This window comes from Hyperolius riggenbachi, chromosome 4 (genome assembly GCF_040937935.1).
Source record: "Hyperolius riggenbachi isolate aHypRig1 chromosome 4, aHypRig1.pri, whole genome shotgun sequence".
Taxonomy (NCBI): domain Eukaryota; kingdom Metazoa; phylum Chordata; class Amphibia; order Anura; family Hyperoliidae; genus Hyperolius; species Hyperolius riggenbachi.
In genome coordinates, this window is record NC_090649.1 from 277,960,035 (window position 1) to 277,981,847 (window position 21,813).

Genomic DNA, 21,813 nt, shown 5'->3' on the forward strand with positions numbered 1-21,813 from the left:
GAACCCAGGTCTCAGTGTGTAGTAGGTATCTGTCTTACCCACTAGACCATCAACCACACTACATGCTAAAGCTGGCCTAGCATGTACCATTATCATCAATTCAATAGAAAAAGTAGCATGATTAAGGATTTGTACTTTTTTTAAAAGCCAGCTTACATACCATAGCTGGGATTTGAACCCAGGTCTCAGTGTGTAGTAGGTATCTGTCTTACCCACTAGACCATCAACCACACTACATGCTAAAGCTGGCCTAGCATGTACCATTATCATCAATTCAATAGAAAAAGTAGCATGATTAAGGATTTGTACTTTTTTTTAAAAGCCAGTTTACATACCATAGCTGGGATTTGAACCCAGGTCTCAGTGTGTAGTAGGTATCTGTCTTACCCCCTAGACCATCAACCACACGGATCCGGGCGGGTAGTAAAAAGTACTACCCGAGCATCCCTGCTCCTAGGCTGCAAAACAGTCTGTTCCACCCGTTCCTTAGGGAATCCTTAGTCCAGCATTACTGGGATTATCCCTCCTTGTACTGTGCACTAAACACTACCCGGTTGCAGTACAGTCTGAATCACTTGCCCCACAGGTGATCAGTTGTACAGCACTATTGTATTCATTCTCTTTGTTGTACATATATACCCCATGGCTGCAGCATGGTCTGTCTCATCCACCCATAAGGTGAGCGCTGGCTGCAGCACACTCGGGGTCACCCGCTCCTCGGGTGAACTCTCTTATCCATATTACTGTTACACCAAACACTATCTCCCATTGCTTGTCCAGTGTCAGGCTATACTAGTATTATTGGTGATTCTGCAGATCACCATATAATCAGGTATAGCATCTGTATTATTGGTGATACTGCAGATCACCCATAATCAGAGATCTCTGTGTGCTGACACCAATCGTTACAGTTTGCACATTTGTTTCTTTAGCTGTACACTTCTCATTCCAGCGTATCCATATTTAGTTTTATGCACAAGAGAAGGGTGGGAGCTTGTGTCATTCAGTATGCTCATGCAGTATGCCAGCACAACCTACTAAAGAGTTCACGGTAAGCGGGATTTCAAGACCTCACTTTGTTAACAGTAAGCCAGGGAGTACAGGGGTCTTGTATCTTTGTATAAATAGACAGCTGCGGGCAAGAACAGTTATAAAACAGGTTTGTAATTTGGAAATGCAGTGGGAAAAGTACAGTAATATGTATAATCTACACTAAGCAGCATGTGTGCTTTCAGAATTAACAACTTCAATTTTAGGATTAGCTGGGCTTTTAAGTGTTTTTAATGCTTTACACTGTGGTTATTAAACAGAACTAAATGTATTCATGCTATTCAGACATATTTCTTACTTTGTATGATATGACTTTGTTGTTATTCAGTAAGATGGTATTAAAATGCATAAATGAAGTATAAAAAACAATGTTCAATGTAGGACATCAGAAATATTTTTTTATGACCTATTCTAAATATTTTTTTCAAAATAACATTTTATCCCACACTGCTGATAGTGATGGTGGATCCAGACTGCAAGTGTAATTTCATAGTGTAATTAACATATAATACCTATTACTATAATATATAATACCTAGTACTGGTGAGCTGGAACAATTAATCCTTCTTTATATATCTTCATTATTGCATACACGACTCAACCATGAGGTATTTTTTTTTTATAACGTATATATCATGTGATCATGTTATATTGTGATATTTAGCAAATGCCATATTTTATCAGATTTGCTTTATTCTGCTTATTGGAGCTCCTCTGGGGGCTATTCCTGTGAGAACTCTGGTGCTCATTTGGGAGGGTGATTTACTTAACGATTGGAGATGATGTTTCGGGTTAGTAAATCAATGCTCACAAGGTATGATGGCGGTGTATCCTACCTTTGCAGCGAGCAGCCACGTTGCGCAAAGAACATTAACTACTGTGGTTGACTACACATGAGTATTAGCAGACTCCGGTAAAACAAAAAGGTAAATAGTGCACACACATGCACATTTCCTGACCCATCGCCATGGCTCACACTGCCTGGTTAGCACATCATCCTTGTGCCTTTTTTTGACAACTTTGTACTTGGGCATTCCCCTGTGCACGCACATAAGCAGGCTAAAAATATACATTCTTAAAAAAAACATCCGCCAAGGTTTTTTGAACCCCCTATAACCCGTGCAAATTTGGTTTGACCAGAAAGCCTATGAAAATGGGGCGTTACCCTCTGAGCAAATCCAATCCACATGGTAAAGTATACCTGACCTGGGACAAAGCTACCTAAGGTAAGCACAGGTTCCTGTTCATGCTGGATCCACAAACCTTTGTCTATTCCTCTCTCATTTCTCCCATTCTCTGTAATCATTCCTTGAAAAATTTCCCCTTTCCCCTAAAGTGAAATGTTTATACAGTAAGACTCAGGCTTGCTGCAATGTTTCCTCCCATTCCATCCTCTTTCCCACCCCATTCACTATGCCCCCCCTCCCCATAGTAATAGAATAGGTCTCTAGCCTGCAGGCTAGGAACACATCTGTACAGCCTTGAACTGTTGCCTAAAGTCCCATCTACACCATACAATTTGTTTGTCCGATTTGATTCAATTTGATTCATTGATTCAATTCGATTCAATCCGACATGTCCGATCGGGATTCGATTCGTCATTGCAAAACAATGGCAAATTGAATTGAATCAAATTGAATCCCGATCGGAACATGTTGGATTGAATCGAATCGAATCAATGAATCGAATCAGACAACAAAAATGTATGGTGTTGATGGGGCTTAAGGGATAGAATCCCCTATTCCTGCCGTGAAATAGTCATTTAAAATGTGTTTGAGGCTTTACTGAAAGATATAGATCTGTAGTTCTACTAATTACTTAATTACAGTCATTCCAACAGCCAGGTGTAACGATAGGTGTCAGCAAGTACAAAGTTCTGATTCTATCTGCAGTATCACCAATTATGCAGATACTATATCTGATTATGTGATGATCTGCAGAATCACCAATAATGCAAATATAGTAATACAAAGAATATCGAGACCTTAGTCACACTTTATTGTAAATAAGTGTAGTCATTGGTGCATACAGTATATACTGACAGATTTGACTACACCTCACCAGAGGAGCTTGTGGGCACTGTCAGTACAGTGAACACCTCACCAGTGACAAGGGCTCACTGGTGAGTAGCGAGGTCAGACTAATCGAGTCGGTAACAGCCAGGCAGATACATTACAAAATCGGGAGGCAGAGAAGTAACGGTTAACAGGCAGAGTTTGGCAACAATATCAGATGGGCTAAAGTACAGAATCACTAGAGCAGAGAGAGGAACGATATTCAGGCAGAGTCGGTAACCAGATCAGATGGGCAAAGGTACAAAATCACTAGAGAGTAAGAATAGTCAGGAACGATCCAGAGTCATAAACAGATAATTCAATATAATGCACAAATCCTAGAGCTGTGTGAAATCCCCGGTTTCCTCCCGGATCAAAGCACACCGGATCTAACTAAGGTCTGAGCGCTAACACGTAGTGATCGCAACAGCAGACAAAGATGCACTGAATCCTCCGGGCTTAAGAGCCCGAAGAGACCTCGAAGCACGCCCCCCTGCGTTCGGCCAATCAGCGGCGGCGGGCGCATGGCGTGACGTCAGCCGACCCGCAGGTCAGCTGAGCCGCCTCTTCGCCGCATAAAGGTTGTGACGGTGCACGCGCGCCCGCGTCAACACAACCCTATGGGCAGCTGACAAACCCGTCCTCGGCGTGCTAGACGCCCGAGGCACGGGTAACTGATTAGGCAGGGGAATGGAGGTAGCGGCGGTGGCAGCGCTGTTCGCCGCAGCTGCCCCGTCCATATTTGTTACAGCAGGCAACTTGATAAAGTGCAGCATGCATCTTTGTACATAAAGTAAATGATCATTGATTACAAGTGATTATCACAATATGCATGTTATTATCATCACATATTGCATCAGCAAAAAGGACTGTTATTGTCCTCTTTTGTTTTGTTCCTCAAAGGTTCTTTGCTTTGTTGATTATAAGCAAAAAAAGGTGTTGATAATTAAACAGAAAGGTTTGAAAAGGTCATGGAATATATTCACAGAAGAATATTATATATGTTTTATACACTGGAATGTAAATATTGTGACCATTGTTTTCATATATGATTAATTAAATACTGAAGATATGCTCCAGCTTACATAGATAGATATATATCTGAAATGGTTATCTCATACATTTTCTGAAATGATAACCATGGAACTTACTTTTGGTTGAAATGTTTAGGAAGGCGTTTGAGTTCGTGGCGACTGTTAGCAGTCCCTCCATATAGATAGGCATTCCTAACTGATCTCGGTCTGCCAGACAATGCACACTGGGAGGCCGTCGGTGGGTCTTCCTCTGTTTCACTGCCCTTATTAGTTTCAACTGCACTGTGTGAGGGCTCAGCTTTATGTTTACCAAGCTGTACAAGTATAAACAGGGAATGGTTGATAAAAGAAATAAAGAACATATTAAGATTACTGATCCATTGGACATCTTGACCTGTATGTAGTATAGTGGTTTAATCTGAAGAAAATAAGTCTGTAGGAAAAAAATGAAATATACCGTATATACTCGCAAGCAAGCCGAATTTTTGACCCCCAAAAAGTGGGTCAAAAGTTGGGGGGTCGGCTTTCTTGCAAGTCATGTTGTAGAAATTTGCTCCCGTCGCTATACTGGGGCACTACCTACCTATACTGGGCACTATACTAGCTATACTGAGGCACTACCTACCCATACTGGGCACTATACTAGCTATACTGGGCACTATACTAGCTATACTGGGGCACTACCTACCCATACTGGGCACTATACTAGCTATACTGGGCACAATACTAGCTATACTGGACACTATACTGGGGCACTACCTACACATACTGGGCGCTATACTGGGCATGATACTAGCTATACTGGGCACTATACTGAGGCACTACCTACCCATACTGGGCACTATACTAGCTATACTGGGCAGGATACTAGCTATACTGGGCACTATACTAGCTATACTGAGGCACTACCTACCCATACTGGGCACTATACTAGCTATACTGGGCATGATACTAGCTATACTGGGGCACTACCTACCCATACTGGGCACTATACTAGCTATACTAGGCACTATACTAGCTATACTGAGGCACCACCTACCCATACTGGGCATTATACTAGCTATACCAGGACACACTGGGGGGGATCACACAGACAGCATTTCCTACCCCCGGCTTATATGAGGGTCAATCATTTTTTTCTGGTTTTTCAGGTGAAAGTTGTTGGGGGGGGGGGGGGGTCGGCTTATATGCGGGTCGGCTTGCTTGTGAGTGTATATATGGTAATACAAAGACTAAATAGCAGCAGGAAATGTGGGTGCCTGCTAGCGGCAGAAGTTTGGGTGCCACCATAGGTGCCCATTATAATTATCGGCAAGGAGGGGAAATGTGGGTGTCTGCTGCGCTCAATAACTATCTGAAGTTGTCGCATGCCCTGACTCCAGCTATTTACTGGGTGCAGCAGGTGCTCAAATTTCCCCTCCGATAATTACAATGGGCCCCTAAGGCAGTACCCGGAAAACATTTTTTTTTTTTTGCTTTTTTTTTATAGCGGTGGCAGAAGAGTTAAGGTTAGACGTGGGGAGTGTGCAGGGTTGGGTAGGCGTGGGGTTAGTTAAGGATAGGCATTGTTAGTGGGAGGGATCAATGTGAGAATATGCTTAGGTTTAGCTATAGTAAAATATCGGTGCTGAATACTGAAAATTTACTATCGTTTTTTCACTTAAATAGTAAAATATTGATAAATGTACCGATATTCTACTATCAAATTACTGGGCGCCCAAGTTTCCAGGCACCCTTTTTTTTACACATACAGAATAACTTTGTACAGCTAGTTTGATAAAGGCAAGCAAGAAAATTATCTATGAAGCAAATCCATATCTAACTATCACAAAAATGCTATATTAATAAGTAGGATGCTTGAGAACCATAGCTAAACTGAAAAAGAACCTTCTGGCCTTTATTTAATTCACCTGTTCTCCTACGTTTAGAATTTTGATAGTATGTCTTCACCAACTTTTGGGTACTTTTTCAATTATAAAATGCTGAAGAGTTAATTTAAAGAGATGTTGAAAATGATCGCCTAGGACAGGGGTGCCCACACTTTTTCAGCTTGCGAGCTACTTTAAAATTTGCCGAGGTCTACCAACGGTTTAAATGCTAAGCACGCCCCCCCGCGTAGGTTAGCCAGGTATATGTGCCTGCAGCATAGGTTACGTGCCCTCAGTGTAGGTTAGCCAGGTATATGGGCCCTCAGTGTAGATTAGCCAGGTATATGGGCCCTCAGTGTAGGTTAGCCAGGTATATGGGCCCCCAGTGAAGGTTAGCCAGGTGTATGGGCCCCCAGTGTAGGTTAGCCAGGTATATGGGCCCTCAGTGTAGTTAGCCAGGTATATGGGGCCTCAGTGTAGTTAGCCAGGTATATGGGCCCTCAGTGTAGTTAGCCAGGTATATGGGCCCTCAGTGTAGTTAGCCAGGTATATGGGCCCTCAGTGTAGTTAGCCAGGTATATGGGCCCCCAGTGTAGGTTAGCCAGGTATATGGGCCCCCAGTGTATGTTAGCCAGGTATATGGGCCCTCAGTGTAGGTTAGCCAGTTATATGGGCCCCCAGTGTATGTTAGCCAGGTATATGGGCTCTCAGTGTAGGTTAGCCAGGTATATGGGCCCTCAGTGTAGGTTAGCCAGGTATATGGGCCCTCAGTGTAGGTTAGCCAGGTATATGGGCCCTCAGTGTAGGTTAGCCAGGTATATGGGCCCTCAGTGTAGTTAGCCAGGTATATGGGGCCTCAGTGTAGTTAGCCAGGTACATGGGCCCTCAGTGTAGTTAGCCAGGTATATGGGCCCTCAGTGTAGTTAGCCAGGTATATGGGGCCTCAGTGTATTTAGCCAGGTATATGGGCCCTCAGTGTAGTTAGCCAGGTATATGGGCCCCCAGTGTAGTTAGCCAGGTATATGGGCCCCGAGTGTAGGTTAGCCAGGTATATGGGCCCCCAGTGTAGTTAGCCAGGTATATGGGCCCTCAGTGTAGGTTAGCCAGGTATATGGGCCCCCAGTGTAGGTTAGCCAGGTATATGGGCCCTCCAGGTATATGTACCTGCAGCGTAGGTTAGCAGGCAGGCAGAGGAGAAGAGGCGGCGAGGAGAGACTCTGGCAGGCCAATGCGATGCAGGAGAGAAGCGGCGGCGAAGAGAGAGGCGGCGCAGCAGCTACGTCATGGCAAGCATGCACGTTGCAGGCTGCCCGTCGCCGCCCCCAGCCATGACTTAGCAGCCGCGCTGCCTCTCTCCTCCCTCTCTCCTCGACTGCATCCTTATTGGCCAGCAGCTAAACACGATGAGCTGCTGGCCGCAACAAACTTTTATGAGATGCGGCCGAGAGGCCGCGATCTACCAAGAAGGCGGTCGCGATCTACCGGTAGATCGCGATCAACCTATTGGGCAGCCCTGGCCTAGGAGATAACTCTAGCGAAAAAGTGAATTGCATATGGGCCTTCGGCACATATGAAATATATTTTTTTTCTCTTGAGTTTTCTCCCAGTTGATATTTTTACACATTGTCATTAATAAAATGCCCCCCAGGAAGCAAGAAAATACACTGAATAATTTTGACTGTATTGTTTCACCTACTTTTGATATTTTTTTTCAATTACAAGGTGCTGAAAAGTTATTTTAAACAGATTGTTAAGAAATATCTCCTAGGAGAAAACTTGGGAGGAAAAAATAATTGCATATGGGCCCTTATGTCTTAAAAAGATTTTTAAAAGGGAGTGCTACTGTCAAGAATAGTTGAGGGAACTAACTAGTTTCAGTTCATTCTTGAAATAAGACATGCATAAATTAATTTTTACACTTATATATTCCCTAGATAAATTATTATTATTATTAAGTTAGATATATTAGTGTTAAGATTTAGTGATTGTCAAGTAGATGCAAATAACTCAGAGTTGATGCACATTTATGCAAATTTGTAGGCACATTTCTGCAGCTTGAAAATGAACCAATCGAATTTTACCTCTGCAGGATTTGACTGGTTCATTTTCAAGCTGCATACATTTGCACAAAAATGTGCATACATTTGCATCAACTCGAAGTTATTTGCATCTACTTGACCATCACTATTAAGATTGTCTTAAAGTGTTCAGGTTAGTAACAGGGTAAAGGTTTGTGGTAGACTTTTGACTTTTGTTTCTGTAGAGGTTTAATACAGTTAAAACCTTTAAACCTAACAGGCATACTCAGTAGCGTTCCTACAATAGGGCGCAGGGGGGCGTGGCGCACCGGGTGACAGCCAGCCAGGGGGGTGTCACCACGACCCCCCATGCAGCCGCAGCAGGGGAAGAGCAGCGCTGGAAGGAGGGGTGACAGGGATAGCGGCGGGGAGGGGGGAAAGATCCCCCCCCTCCCTCACCTGGGTCCCCTCCTTCTGCCTCTCTTCCCCTTCAAATGACAGCAGAGGCAGCGGGCAACTTAGAGTAAGGGCGGGCGGGCAGAGACGACTACTCACTTTATGTCTGGCTGCATTCCAGCAGCTGGAACGCTGGGTCGCCGTCACATGCCTCTTCTCCGCCTCCAATGCTGTGACACGCATTGGAGGCGGAGAAGAGGCACGTGACGGCGACGGAGCGCTCCAGCTGCTGGGACGCAGCCAGACGTAAAGTGGGTAGTCGTCTCTGCCCGCCCGCCCTTACTCTAAGTTGCCCGCTGCCCCCCGCTGTCATTTGGAGGGGAAGAGAGGCGGAAGGAGGGGACCCAGGTGAGGGGGGGGGGATCTTTCCCCCCTCCCCGCCGCTATCCCTGTCACCCCTCCTTCCAGCGCTGCTCTTCCCCTGCTGGAGCAGCTATACTGGGGGCAACTAAACTAGCTATACTGGGGGCAACTAAACTAGCTATACTGGGGGCATCTATACTAACTATACTGGGGGCATCTATACTAACTATACTGGGGGCAACTAAACTAGCTATTCTGGGTGCATCTATACTGGGGGCAACTATACTGGGGGCATCTATACTGGGGGCAACTATACTAGCTATACTGGGGGCAACTAAACTAGCTATACTGGGGGCATCTATACTAGCTATACTGGGGGCATCTATACTAGCTATACTGGGGCATCTATACTAGCTATACTCGGGGCAACTAAACTAGCTATACTGGGAGCATCTATACTAGCTATACTGGGGGCAGCTATACTAGCTATACTGGGGCAACTATACCAGCTATACTGGGGGCAACTATACTAGCTATACTGGGGGCAGCTATACTAGCTATACTGAGGGCAGCTATACTAGCTATACTGGGGACAACTATACTGGGGGCAACTATACTAGCTATACTGGGGCAACTATACTGGGGACAACTAAACTAGCTATACTGGGGACAACTAAACTAGCTATACTGGGGGCAACTAAACTAGCTATACTGGGGGCAACTATACTATCTGTACTGGGGCAGCTCTGGGGGCAACTATACTATCTATACTGGGGGCAACTATACTAGCTATACTGGGGGCAACTATACTAGCTTCACTGGGGCAGCTATACTGGGGGCAACTGTACTAGCTATACTGGGGGCAACTATACTAGCTAATACTTTAAATTACAGTTAGCTCCGCCCTCATGCGGTCATGACCACGCCCAATTTTTTTGCCCGTTGTGGCCACGCCCATTTTTAAAGGGGGGGGGGTCTTTTAATACCCAGCACCGGGTGCCAAATGCCCTAGGTACGCCACTGATACTAACTATACTGGGGGCAACTAAACTAGCTATTCTGGGTGCATCTATACTGGGGGCAACTATACTGGGGGCATCTATACTGGGGGCAACTATACTAGCTATACTGGGGGCAACTAAACTAGCTATACTGGGGGCATCTATACTAGCTATACTGGGGGCATCTATACTAGCTATACTGGGGGCATCTATACTAGCTATACTGGGGGCAACTAAACTAGCTATACTGGGAGCATCTATACTGGGGGCAGCTATACTGGGGGCAGCTATACTAGCTATACTGGGGGCAACTATACTAGCTATACTGGGGGCATCTATACTAGCTATACTGGGGGCATCTATACTAGCTATACTGGGGGCAACTATACTAGCTATACTGGGGGCATCTATACTAGCTATACTGGGGGCATCTATACTAGCTATACTGGGGGCAACTATACTAGCTATACTGGGGGCAGCTATACTAGCTATACTGAGGGCAGCTATACTAGCTATACTGGGGACAACTATACTGGGGGCAACTATACTAGCTATACTGGGGCAACTATACTGGGGACAACTAAACTAGCTATACTGGGGACAACTAATCTAGCTATACTGGGGGCAACTAAACTAGCTATACTGGGGGCAACTATACTATCTATACTGGGGCAGCTCTGGGGGCAACTATACTATCTATACTGGGGGCAACTATACTAGCTATACTGGGGGCAACTATACTAGCTTCACTGGGGCAGCTATACTGGGGGCAACTGTACTAGCTATACTGGGGGCAACTATACTAGCTAATACTTTAAATTACAGTTAGCTCCGCCCTCATGCGGTCATGACCACGCCCAATTTTTTTGCCCGTTGTGGCCACGTCCATTTTAAAGGGGGTGTGTGTGTCTTTTAATACCCAGCACCGGGTGCCAAATGCCCTAGGTACGCCACTGGGCATACTACAAAGCGCTCTGCATGGGGACCTAGGGTGCCAAATTGTGAGGTCTGCTAATCAGTGAGTCACAGCTTTTGGCTTACAATACATGCCCTTTTTTCTCTATTACACGTAGTAAAATCTTCCAACTAAAAAAAAAAGTATTAATAAATTATTTCCTTACTCTCTTTTTTTGCTTGTCCTTAGCTTTTGAAGAGTTTTTGCCACGTTTATGGATCAGGGCAATGGGAGGTGTTTCAACAGGGCACCCATACAAAGAGACTTGGACCTTTTCTGTATACTTCTGAAAGTCTTCTACTTCCACATCTCTGTCAGTTCTACAGTAAAGAGTAGCATTATTATACACAAATTACACATTAAATTATTAAAACAAAATAGCCTAAATAATATGCGCCCAGGGGTCAAGATCAATCTAACCTTCTTGAATTAACAGAAATCAGCAGTGCAGTAAACCCTCTGTGTACAACTCTGGGAGATGTTGGCTGCTGAGTACTTAAAGAGGAACTCCAGTGAAAATTATGTAATAAAAAAGTGCATCATTTTTACAATAATTATGTAGAAATGATTTAGTCAGTGTTTGCCCATTGTAAAATCTTTTAAATCCCTGATTTACATTCTGACATTTATTACATGGTGACATTTTACTGTTGGCTGATGATGTAGCTCCTGCATGCTTTTTTGGCAGTTGGAAACAGCTGAGGTTCACAGACAGGAAACTTCCAGGAGTACCACGGTCCTCAGAGTTTCTTGTGGGAGGGGTTTCACCACAATATCAGTCATACAGCGCCCCCTGATGGTCTGTTTGTGAAAAGGAATAGATTTCTCATATAAAAGGGGGTATCAGCTACTGATTGGGCTAAAGTTCAATTCTTGGTCGGAGTTTCTCTTTAAGTACTTACTTCCTTAGACACAGGTGTAACTCCACAATGTGTCACCTGGGTGAACTCTCACGCATACGCATGCTTTGTGTACAACACAAGCCAAATTAATGTTTGCCTCTAATCCTAGCAATATGCAGAGCTGAACTGTAAAGGGACTGCTTATCTCTCTTATTGCTTTTGAGATTCTGTTTAAGTGGAATATACCATATAAAATAGCTGAAGATATCAGTGCTATATAAGTACAAACTATTAACAATAATAATAATGTTTTCATTGTGTACTTTAATTGTGCTTTAACACACACTAATTTAAACACAAGTTTGCACTGCTCATTTAACTAGGACATATATAAGGTTGAGTTTTTCAGATGAATTTCTGAATACTGTAGCCTGATCTTAGCTTATTTTTCTTTCTTTTTAAAGTTTGGTAAAATGAGCTAAATAATTAAAGCAGCTAAGTGTAATACCAAGTAACACTGTCATTCATTTAACTTACTTAAACTAGTGACAGCTAAATACAGTTACCTGTTTCAGTATAAGTCATGCACAAACTTTGGTGCTGTATAAAGTATTGACTAGAGAGAGAGAAGTGGCTGCCCCATCTGCTGCTTTCACTGCACTCAGCCTGGCAACTAGTTTAAAGGGAAACAGAGGTGGGATGGATATGGAGGGTGTCATATTTACTTCCTTTTAAATGGTACCAGTTGCCTGGCAACCCTGCTGATCCTCTGTCTCTAATACTTTTAGCCATAGATCCAGAACAAGCATGCAGCAGATCAGGTTCCCTGACTCAGCTGACGCAGGTTTTACTGGATTATCCATATGCTTGTTCCAGGGTTTTGCCTCCGACACTACTGGTACTTATGGAAGAAGATCAACAGGGCTGCTAAGCAACTAGCATTGTTTACAAGGTAATAAATATGGCAGCCTCCATATCACTCTCATCCCTGGGTACCCTTTAAGCAGTTAGTGACAAATCTACTTTAGGGCAATACTCGATTTCTTGATGTGAATATAGTTTATAAAGAAAATCAGTGCAAAACAATTATGAAACGTAACAGAGAGGAAATTGTGCAAGGAGCAGATGTTTTCTGTGGACCTCTGATTGATGTTTAACAGTGATGGGAAATGCTGCTTGTGTTCCCTGTGGCAAAACCTGTTCACATCTCCGTGGAGATTGTATGATTTTGTCATATGGTAAATTATCTTACAAAATGTCCTATATGCCCATGTAACTGGTATCTGGCAGTGGTTTCCAATTGTGATAAAATGGCGTAATTTTGAAATGGATGCTGACATTTATCTATGAAATTTCTGTAAACATCCTAGTGTTAATGGCTAGTTTTTTGAGGCAATGTTCATTTGAGGACCATGTTCTACATACCTGGTGAAATAAGCATTGCTGATACAACCTGTAAAATTGTCTTGTGAGGTGCCATTAGGAGAGCCACCAAAGTAGAAGAGCTTTTTGCTTTCTGAATTTGCTATGTCCTTTTTATCCCTCTGCTGGGAGCTGGTGTCCATTTCATCCACCAAGAGATGGCATCTGGGGAAAATACAGTATGTGGCTGTAAGACCTCAGACCTGTGCTTGTTTATATCCAGATTTGTGACTAGCAAAATAACTTGATTATCCATTTAGCAAAATTCCTGGTCTCAGCAAAAATAAATTTCTATATATAGGCAGCATGGAGGCATAGTTGATAGCGCTCTCTCCATGCAGCACTGGGTCCCTGGTTCTAAACCCTGCCAGGGCACTGTCTGCACAGATTTTGTATGTACCCCTGTCTCTGACTGGGGTTTCCTTGGGGTTTTCTTACATACCAAAACATGCAGATAAGTTAATTGGTTTCCCCCTAAAAATTGGCATTTTAAGGTTGTCGCGATTGATACAGTTTGCAAAACGATCGATTACGAACAATTCTTCTTATGAAAAATTGGAAATCATCATTTGGGGCCACTAATGGACAAAAATCTCCTAACCAGTCCAATCAGATTAATGAGATTGATCCAATTTTTGGTTCAATCCCGTCAATCTGATTGGATTGGTTAGGAGATTTTTGTCCATTAGTGGTCCCAAATGATCATTTTCAATCGTTCATACAGAGAATTGTTCATAATCAATCATTTGGCAAATTGTATCGTTAGTGGGCACCTTAAGACTATGATGGACAAGTTACTACAGTAGGAATTAGATTGTGACCCCTTCTGAGGGACAGTTAGTGACAAGACTATAAACTCTGTACAGTGCTGTGGAAGATGCCTGCGCTATATACATACTGAATAATAATAATGTACAAATTCATTGTAAGTTTTGCTTTTAAGATAAAGTTCAGCACACAGGTTTGTAGCCTGAAGAAATTAATATATTGAAAGTTTACTGTTTTAATATTTCAACATTAGCCAATAAACAGTACCATCCTAGTTTAAAACATTTTGCCGCAACTGAAGGCTAACACAGTACAATACTTTTCCACTGCTTTATTAGAAAATAGGTAATTCTTATGATATAATATTTTCAACATTTTCAGAAATAAGACATGCTAATTGACATGCATTGGTATAACAATGTATTATGAATACAAGAAGCTTAGTTTTTGTGATGAAAAGAAAGAAAAATACCTAGTTGGTGACACCGAGGCCACAATGAAGTGGTTGTGTCCATCATTGTATTGTGTATTTTTGGATTGCACCTTGATGTCCTGTACGTTTAAGACTACAGCACCTTTATCCAAGGAAATTGAAAACTTGTCAGCCTAAAAACATGAAACACACAGCTTGCAGTTAGTAAGACTACAGGTAGTCCCCGACTTACGAATGACCCGCCAATACGAACGTCATGGATTCTGTGGAGTCATGGGAACAAGTGTAAATTTTTTTTTTTTAAATTGGACTTGTAGTTTTTGAGAAAATCAATTTTAAAACATTCAAAGGAAACATGGATTTTAAACTTGTATAAGCAGGTGCAGAGGGTAGAGGTGACACAGAGGGGGACACTGGAGGCACAGAGGAGGTACAGGGGACAGAGCTGGCACAATGATCCGACTTAAAAACTGATTCAGGTTAAGAACGAACCTACAGTCCCTATCTCATTCCTTAACCGGGGACTACCTGTGTATTCCTGGGGTTCTTCAATGTATTAGGATCATCTGCTAAGAATGGCAAAATTCTCAATTTGCATTGTTGGGTGCTGTTGAGTAGGGATGGTCAATGAGATGCAAATCATTTTGAGGTGATGCAGAATTATGCAAATTTATGCAGCTTGAAAATGGACCAATCAAATTTTAGCTCAGCAGGATTTGATTAGTTAAATTTTAAGTTGCATACATTTGCATACAAAATTTGTATAATGCTGCATCAACTCAAGATTATTTGTATCTCACTGCCCATCCCTACTGCTGATATCTAATATCTTATGGGGCACTTCAGCTGAGGATTAGCTCTATTCTTATTCAGTAAGTTATAGGAAATCAAACATTGAAGGACAAACACTGGTTTTAAGTAAAACTCCATATTATGGCTCATTTATGAGTTCTGTGGGAATATAGTATAGAGAAGCAGAAAAAAAAATGAAATGACAAATGTGGCACTGAATCTCAGTCAAAAGTAATTTCTTAGGATTTTTTTAACATCTATGCCAGCTATTTGAAATTTCAAGTTAGTTAAATAATTTTGCAGCTGGCTAATTTGGTGTTAGTGATCCATTAACCCCCTTGCCGTTCCAATTGTGTTGGCAAGGGGGCGGCGCAGCACTTTTAAAAAAACATGTTTTTTTAAATCATGTAGCGAGCCCAGGGCTCACTACATGATAGCCGCTGACAGGCGGCATCCCCCTACCTAAGCCGATCGCCACCGGCGATGTCTGAAAGCAGGAAATCCCGCTCAGAACGGGATTTCCTGCTGGGCTTCCCCCGTCGCCATGGCGATGGGGCGGGATGACGTCACTGACGTCATGGATGTCGGGACGTCAGAGGGAACCCCGATCCACCCCTCAGCGCTGCCTGGCACTGAATGGCCAGGCTGCGCAAGGTGTCGGGGGGGGCAGTGTGGCGGGTAGCGGCGAATCGGTGGCAAGCGGCGGCGATCGAAATATGCACGCAGCTAGCAAAGTGCTAGCTGCGTGCAATAAAAAAAATAATTATGCAAATCGGCCCAGCGGGCCTGAGAAATCCTCCTGCGCAGGTTACCCCGAGCTGAGCTCGGGATAACCGGCAAGGAGGTTAAACAGATCTATTAAATAATACGTTTAGTACTGCAGATCTGTTCATATGTGCCATGCCTGCTATCCATAACTCTGCTCTCATTGGTTTTTGGACAGGAGTGACTGGAAAATCAACAATGAACAAGACAGATCTCCAAGTTAGAGAATTGAGCTTGTCTTCTCAGTGTGCCCAAACTGCTGGCACTCCTTAGCCACACATGGAAGTATCTGGGGAATATTTTAAGCATGTTAAAGTATCTTGGCATAATTAAAATTGACCATTTTTAAAGGCTGCAAAATCACACTTGCACGGATGGAGGTCAAAATTGCTGTCTGAAATGAATCTATGACTTGCACTGATGGAAGTCAATTAACCTGAAACAGCTGTCTGAAAGTTGGACATGGATCGCTCTGTAAAATTAACAAGCTATAAAAATGCTACACACCAGAAGCTCTGGATGTGTATTTGGATTTTTCAGGGACTTCCAGGATTGATTTGCATCATGGTAGTTTTTTCTTGCCCACATAAAGCTGAGTAATAATAAATATACAGTATATTTGGCAAGCGAAGATTCACTGTTGTTTATTCATGTATTAGAGCAACTCCTAAATATACTTTATAACTATGATTCTTAACCAAGTACGTTCATTGGATATATAACTACAGAAAATTGTGTTGTGCTGTACTCACCCCATCAGAATGATAAAACAATAATCCACTTGGCTGTAGGGTTTTAAAATTAAATCCTCCTTCAAAAGCATCAAAGGGAGCTAAGTTCTGATTGGATGCAATGAAGCTTTGTCCGTTGAAGTAAGCCCTGCGGGACATCTGTGTCCAAAAGAAATAAAAGCACTCTGTAAACACAGCTGCAGCTCTAAACTATGATGGATTTGTTATTGTAGTATTTTAATATTTAATTATACGCCTTTTAATTAACTAGAGGTAACAATAGACCAAGCTAACAAACATTTCTTCAGTTTTTGACTTTGTGAAAACAATCGCATTAAGTTATTGCTGTGTTATGGCTTTCTTGTGTGTCCTGACAATTTATGATGAACAATAAAAGAAAGCTAGCACATCAGATTGGATTTCTATCAGTCTAGCAAACTTTAATATATATTAATAATAATAAATAGTGTTACTCTTCAATTAGTAATAGTTTTAAAACACAGAAATTACAAGTGACTCTTCGGGGCAGCCGTAGCTGATTCCAATGGTGTCTGGTTCCTCTAAGAGATTGAAGTCTTTCTTCTGGAATTGGAAGCTCTTCATACATCCCCTGTAGGCGATGTCTGCTGCTAGATGATTTTTCATACTGTAAAAAAAACAGTGGGATAAACGTAAAGATCCTCTGCATGCCAAAACATTGCCTGTTTTCATTATCTTGAGTTTCAACCCTTAAACTGACACACACATCTATAGGTGTTCTGTAGTGTGTTTTCACATCCATATGCCACAGATATGTAAAGGCATTTTAGTACAAAATGGCTTCTGCCTAGAGCAGATGTCTATAGGGGTTTTTGTTTCCCAATAATCCTTTGCCACAAATTTCTAAAAGGCATTTAGTACAAAGTTTTGGCTCAGAGCCAACTTTCTTTCTTTACTTGAAATAATGCAAATAATTCTAAGATGATGCAGAATTGTGCAAATGTTACTGCAAGTCTATGCAGCTTGAAAAGAACCAAACAAATGCTTTCACTGCAAGATCTGATTAGTCTATTATACAATAGATTTTCATTATAATTAATATAATTCTGAACAGTGACATTTTTTTAGACAAACCTGGCAGATGCCAGGAGTGATACCTGCAGGAGGGGGCACCACAGAGCTATTCTTAGCACACTGTGCTTGATGGAATTCCTAATCACAGCTACTAGTTCAATTAAAGCGGAATATAACCCTGCATTTCAACTTTGCTCTAAAACATTATTTACAGCATATTATATGCAAAAAGCATTTTTTTTACTAGACCAGCATTGGAAGGGTTAAACACAGAGGTTTTAAGTTCCGTGGAGAGATATGCAGACGTTCAGATAGTTACATTCTATTTAGTTATATGTATATATTTATAAATGTTACACACTCTTTGGCTGTCCTCCAACTCCTTCTCAGTGAGAGAGATGAGTCACATTCAACACTTAGATACATTTATGTAAACAAAATGTATCTCTATCAAGTTCGGATGCGTCTGCAGAATTCTCCAAGAACTTTAAAGCCCTGTGTAACCCTTCCAATGCTGGTCTAGTAAAAAAAAAATGCTGGTTGCATATAATATACTGTAAATAATGTTTTAGAGCAAAGTTGAAATGCAGGGTTATATTCCGCTTTAAGAAGTATATGAATGACAATTCCAACACATACATTGACAGTGCTTGTTATCATAACAATGATATTGCAGATGCTATAAGCAGTAATTGTTTTAAGTTTAGTCTGTATTGCTTTAATCTTTTATAATGTAGTTACACAACCACCATAAGAGGTTGTAGTAGGAATGGTTTGTATGTGGTTTCAATGGGTTTGGGTTGGTAAGGTTTATCTAGCCTGGCAATAATTAATGTATGCTTTGTAGACCTATTTTGAAAAATAACATTTCTATATACAGTGGGTTGCAAAAGTATTCGGCCCCCTTGAAGTTTTCCACATTTTGTCACATTACTGCCACAAACATGCATCAATTGTATTGGAATTCCACGTGAAAGACCAATACAAAGTGGTGTACATGTGAGAAGTGGATCGAAAATCATACATCATTCTAAACATTTTTTACAAATAAATAACTGAAAAGTGGGGTGTGCGTAATTATTCGGCCCCCTGAGTCAATAATTTGTAGAACCACCTTTTGCTGCAATTACAGCTGCCAGTCTTTTAGGGTATGTCTCTACCAGCTTTGCACATCTAGAGACTGAAATCCTTGCCCATTCTTCTTTGCAAAACAGCTCCAGCTCAGTCAGATTAGATGGACAGCGTTTGTGAACAGCAGTTTTCAGATCATGCCACAGATTCTCGATTGGATTTAGATCTGGACTTTGACTGGGCCATTCTAACACATAGATATGTTTTGTTTTAAACCATTCCATTGTTGCCCTGGCTTTATGTTTAGGGTCATTGTCCTGCTGGAAGGTGAACCTCCGCCCCAGTCTCAAGTCTTTTGCAGTCTCCAAGAGGTTTTCTTCCAAGTTTGCCCTGTATTTGGCTCCATCCATCTTCCCATCAACTCTGACCAGCTTCCCTGTCCCTGCTGAAGAGATGCACCCCCCGAGCATGATGCTGCCACCACCATATTTGAGAGTGGGGATGGTGTGTTCAGAGTGATGTGCAGTGTTAGTTTTCTGCCACACATAGCGTTTTGCATTTTGGCCAAAAAGTTCCATTTTGGTCTCATCTGACCAGAGCACCTTCTTCCACATGGTTGCTGTGTCCCCCACATGGCTTGTGGCAAACTGCAAACGGGACTTCTTATGCTTTCTGTTAACAATGCCTTTCTTCTTGCCACTCTTCCATAAAGGCCAACTTTGTACAGTGCATGACTAATTGTTGTCCTATGGACAGAGTTTCCCACCTGAGCTGTAGATCTCTGCAGCTCGTCCAGAGTCACCATGGGCCTCTTGACTGCATTTCTGATCAGCGCTCTCCTTGTTCGGCCTGTGAGTTTAGGTGGATGGCCTTGTCTTGGTAGGTTTACAGTTGTGCCATACTCCTTCCATTTCTGAATGATCGCTTGAATGGTGCTCCGTGGGATGTTCAAGGCTTTGGAAATCTTTTTGTAGCCTAAGCCTGCTTTAAATTTCTCAATAACTTGATCCCTGACCTGTCTTGTGTGTTCTTTGGACTTCACGGTGTTGTTGCTCCCAATATTCTCTTAGACAACCTCTGAGGCCCTCACAGAGCAGCTGTATTTGTACTGACATTAGATTACACACAGGTGCACTCTATTTAGTCATTAGCACTCATCAGGCAATGTCTATAGGCAACTGACTGCACTCAGATCAAAGGGGGCCGAATAATTATGCACACACCACTTTGCCGTTATTTATTTGTAAAAAATGTTTGGAATCATGTATGATTTTCGTTCCACTTCTCATGTGTACACCACTATGTGTTGGTCTTTCATGTGGAATTCCAATAAAATTGATTCATGTTTGTGGCAGTAATATGACAAAATGTGGAAAACTTCAAGGGGGCAGAATACTTTTGCAACCCACTGTATAATTTATAAATTTGTTAATAGTACCAGCAAAAATAATTACTTTTGATTGGAAGGGTGAGGGTGAAACAAAAGAAACCTCGCCTGGGGCACCAAAATGGCCAGAAACAACCCTGATTCTGTATCATAATAATAAGCAAAATTCTTAGTCATCTCATATTTATTTGCACCTCAATAACATCCCTACTGACTATTGTGGACTTTGGCTCATGCAAATCTGGTCAAGACATTTAATGAGCACAATTCAAACACTTATGGCACTGGCGTGCAGCTTTTTAAAAACAATACTTGTCATTCTAAGGATTGAAGCAAGCACTATTTCACTATATAACACCCTTGGAAGAGTTGATATTATTACAGGGACTAATGTAACTACACCCCAGTAAAACTATTGCCTTTAATGAGAAAGTGGAGTATGTCCTACCCCTCCCATTGGTCAGTCCGTATTATGTTATGTAAACAAACATTCATGATGCAGGCTGACCAGTAACCAAGTGGAAATTCCTCCACTCCATTAATAACTGCAGCAGTGGGGTGTGGAAACAGGTCATTTTGGTAACTCTGGTGCTTTTTTTTCAATTTATAGCTGTTTTTAAACCACCCTCTAATTATAATAACAACATGGTATGATAATGAAGGTTTGGGGACTATCAGCTTCTAAACATATAAGCAATGGTAGCTTCTATCATCAAGGATAGGGTTCATTGGGTTACTATTACCTGCAGCGTTAAATTCTTTGTTAACTAGCATGGATCAAGCAATCAGATCAATGGGGTCCAGTCACAAATGACACCTGCAAATGAACCTTCTGCACTGTTGTTTTTTGCTGGTTAGAGAAAACTGAACAGATAAGGGATCACATTGACAATATTTGGGATATATGCGTAATGGGAAACCACAGTTGCTTACTTACAGCTGAATTCAGGGCCGGCGCTACCATAGAGGCAAAGGGGGCAACTGCCCCGGGGCCCTGACCTCTGCTGAGGCCCTGGCAGCGCCGACCATGCTACATTCTGCCTGCTCCCCGTGGTCCTGCAAGTATAATAGCCATAATTACCTACTAGTCCCGCGGGTGAGCGGACGGGCAGCGGCTGCACTTTGAGACACACTGTCTCCCATAGATACCTACCCCACTAATTTAGGCAATGCAAACCTAATACCAGAGTTTAGGAACAACAATAGTGACGTAGGGAGCCTCTATTATCATGAAAAAGGCTTTATTAACTACATGCAGATAACCCCAAACCCTCCCTTTAAAACCACCTTAAAAAGCTGTAAACATTGAGGCATAGGGCCTAGTCTAAAGTCCCGTCTGATGAAACCCGGAAGCGGGTGAAACGCGTCACGTGGGCTGTTGTCACGCGACTAGGCGAACTCCAATGCCTCCGCTCACTCCCCGACTGTGAGCACCGCTAAACCGCGTGGCACTTGGAGACGCTGCACAAGAGGGCACGCAGGGAACCCGGCTAGCAAATTGGATAGTGCCGGTAGTACCCGCCCCAACAGGAATGCGCAACTACTCCTTTATGGACACGTGAGTCTGGATGAACGCCGACCCTGTGTTGATGCAGTCAGGGGTGCGACCGGCAAAAAGGCCGCACATGAAACGAGGGGTGTACTAGAGGCATAGCTGACGTACTAACATCATTACCAGCTATTTGAAGCCGGGCTATTGCAACTACTACTACTGCTTGCTTCACTATATATACTAACTGGCTGCTTGGAAGACTAGCTATTCTCGCTTGACACTAACATTTGGAGGCAAGACTTGCTGCATCTGTCACTT

At 42.5% G+C, this 21,813-nt stretch overlaps 1 protein-coding gene across 1 annotated transcript in view; it reads right to left on the reverse strand.

Annotated features, from left to right (window-relative positions):
* Window positions 1–21,813, reverse strand: part of LAMA4 (laminin subunit alpha 4) — a 155,467-nt gene that overhangs the window by 12,435 nt on the left and 121,219 nt on the right. Inside the window, exons 28-33 of the mRNA XM_068231320.1 lie at window positions 17,003–17,138; window positions 16,514–16,651; window positions 14,244–14,377; window positions 13,007–13,168; window positions 10,906–11,059; window positions 4,256–4,452 (exon numbers count right to left, since the gene is read on the reverse strand). Of these exons, the coding sequence (XP_068087421.1) occupies window positions 4,256–4,452; window positions 10,906–11,059; window positions 13,007–13,168; window positions 14,244–14,377; window positions 16,514–16,651; window positions 17,003–17,138 (921 nt within the window). The remainder of the gene's footprint in view (window positions 1–4,255; window positions 4,453–10,905; window positions 11,060–13,006; window positions 13,169–14,243; window positions 14,378–16,513; window positions 16,652–17,002; window positions 17,139–21,813) is intronic.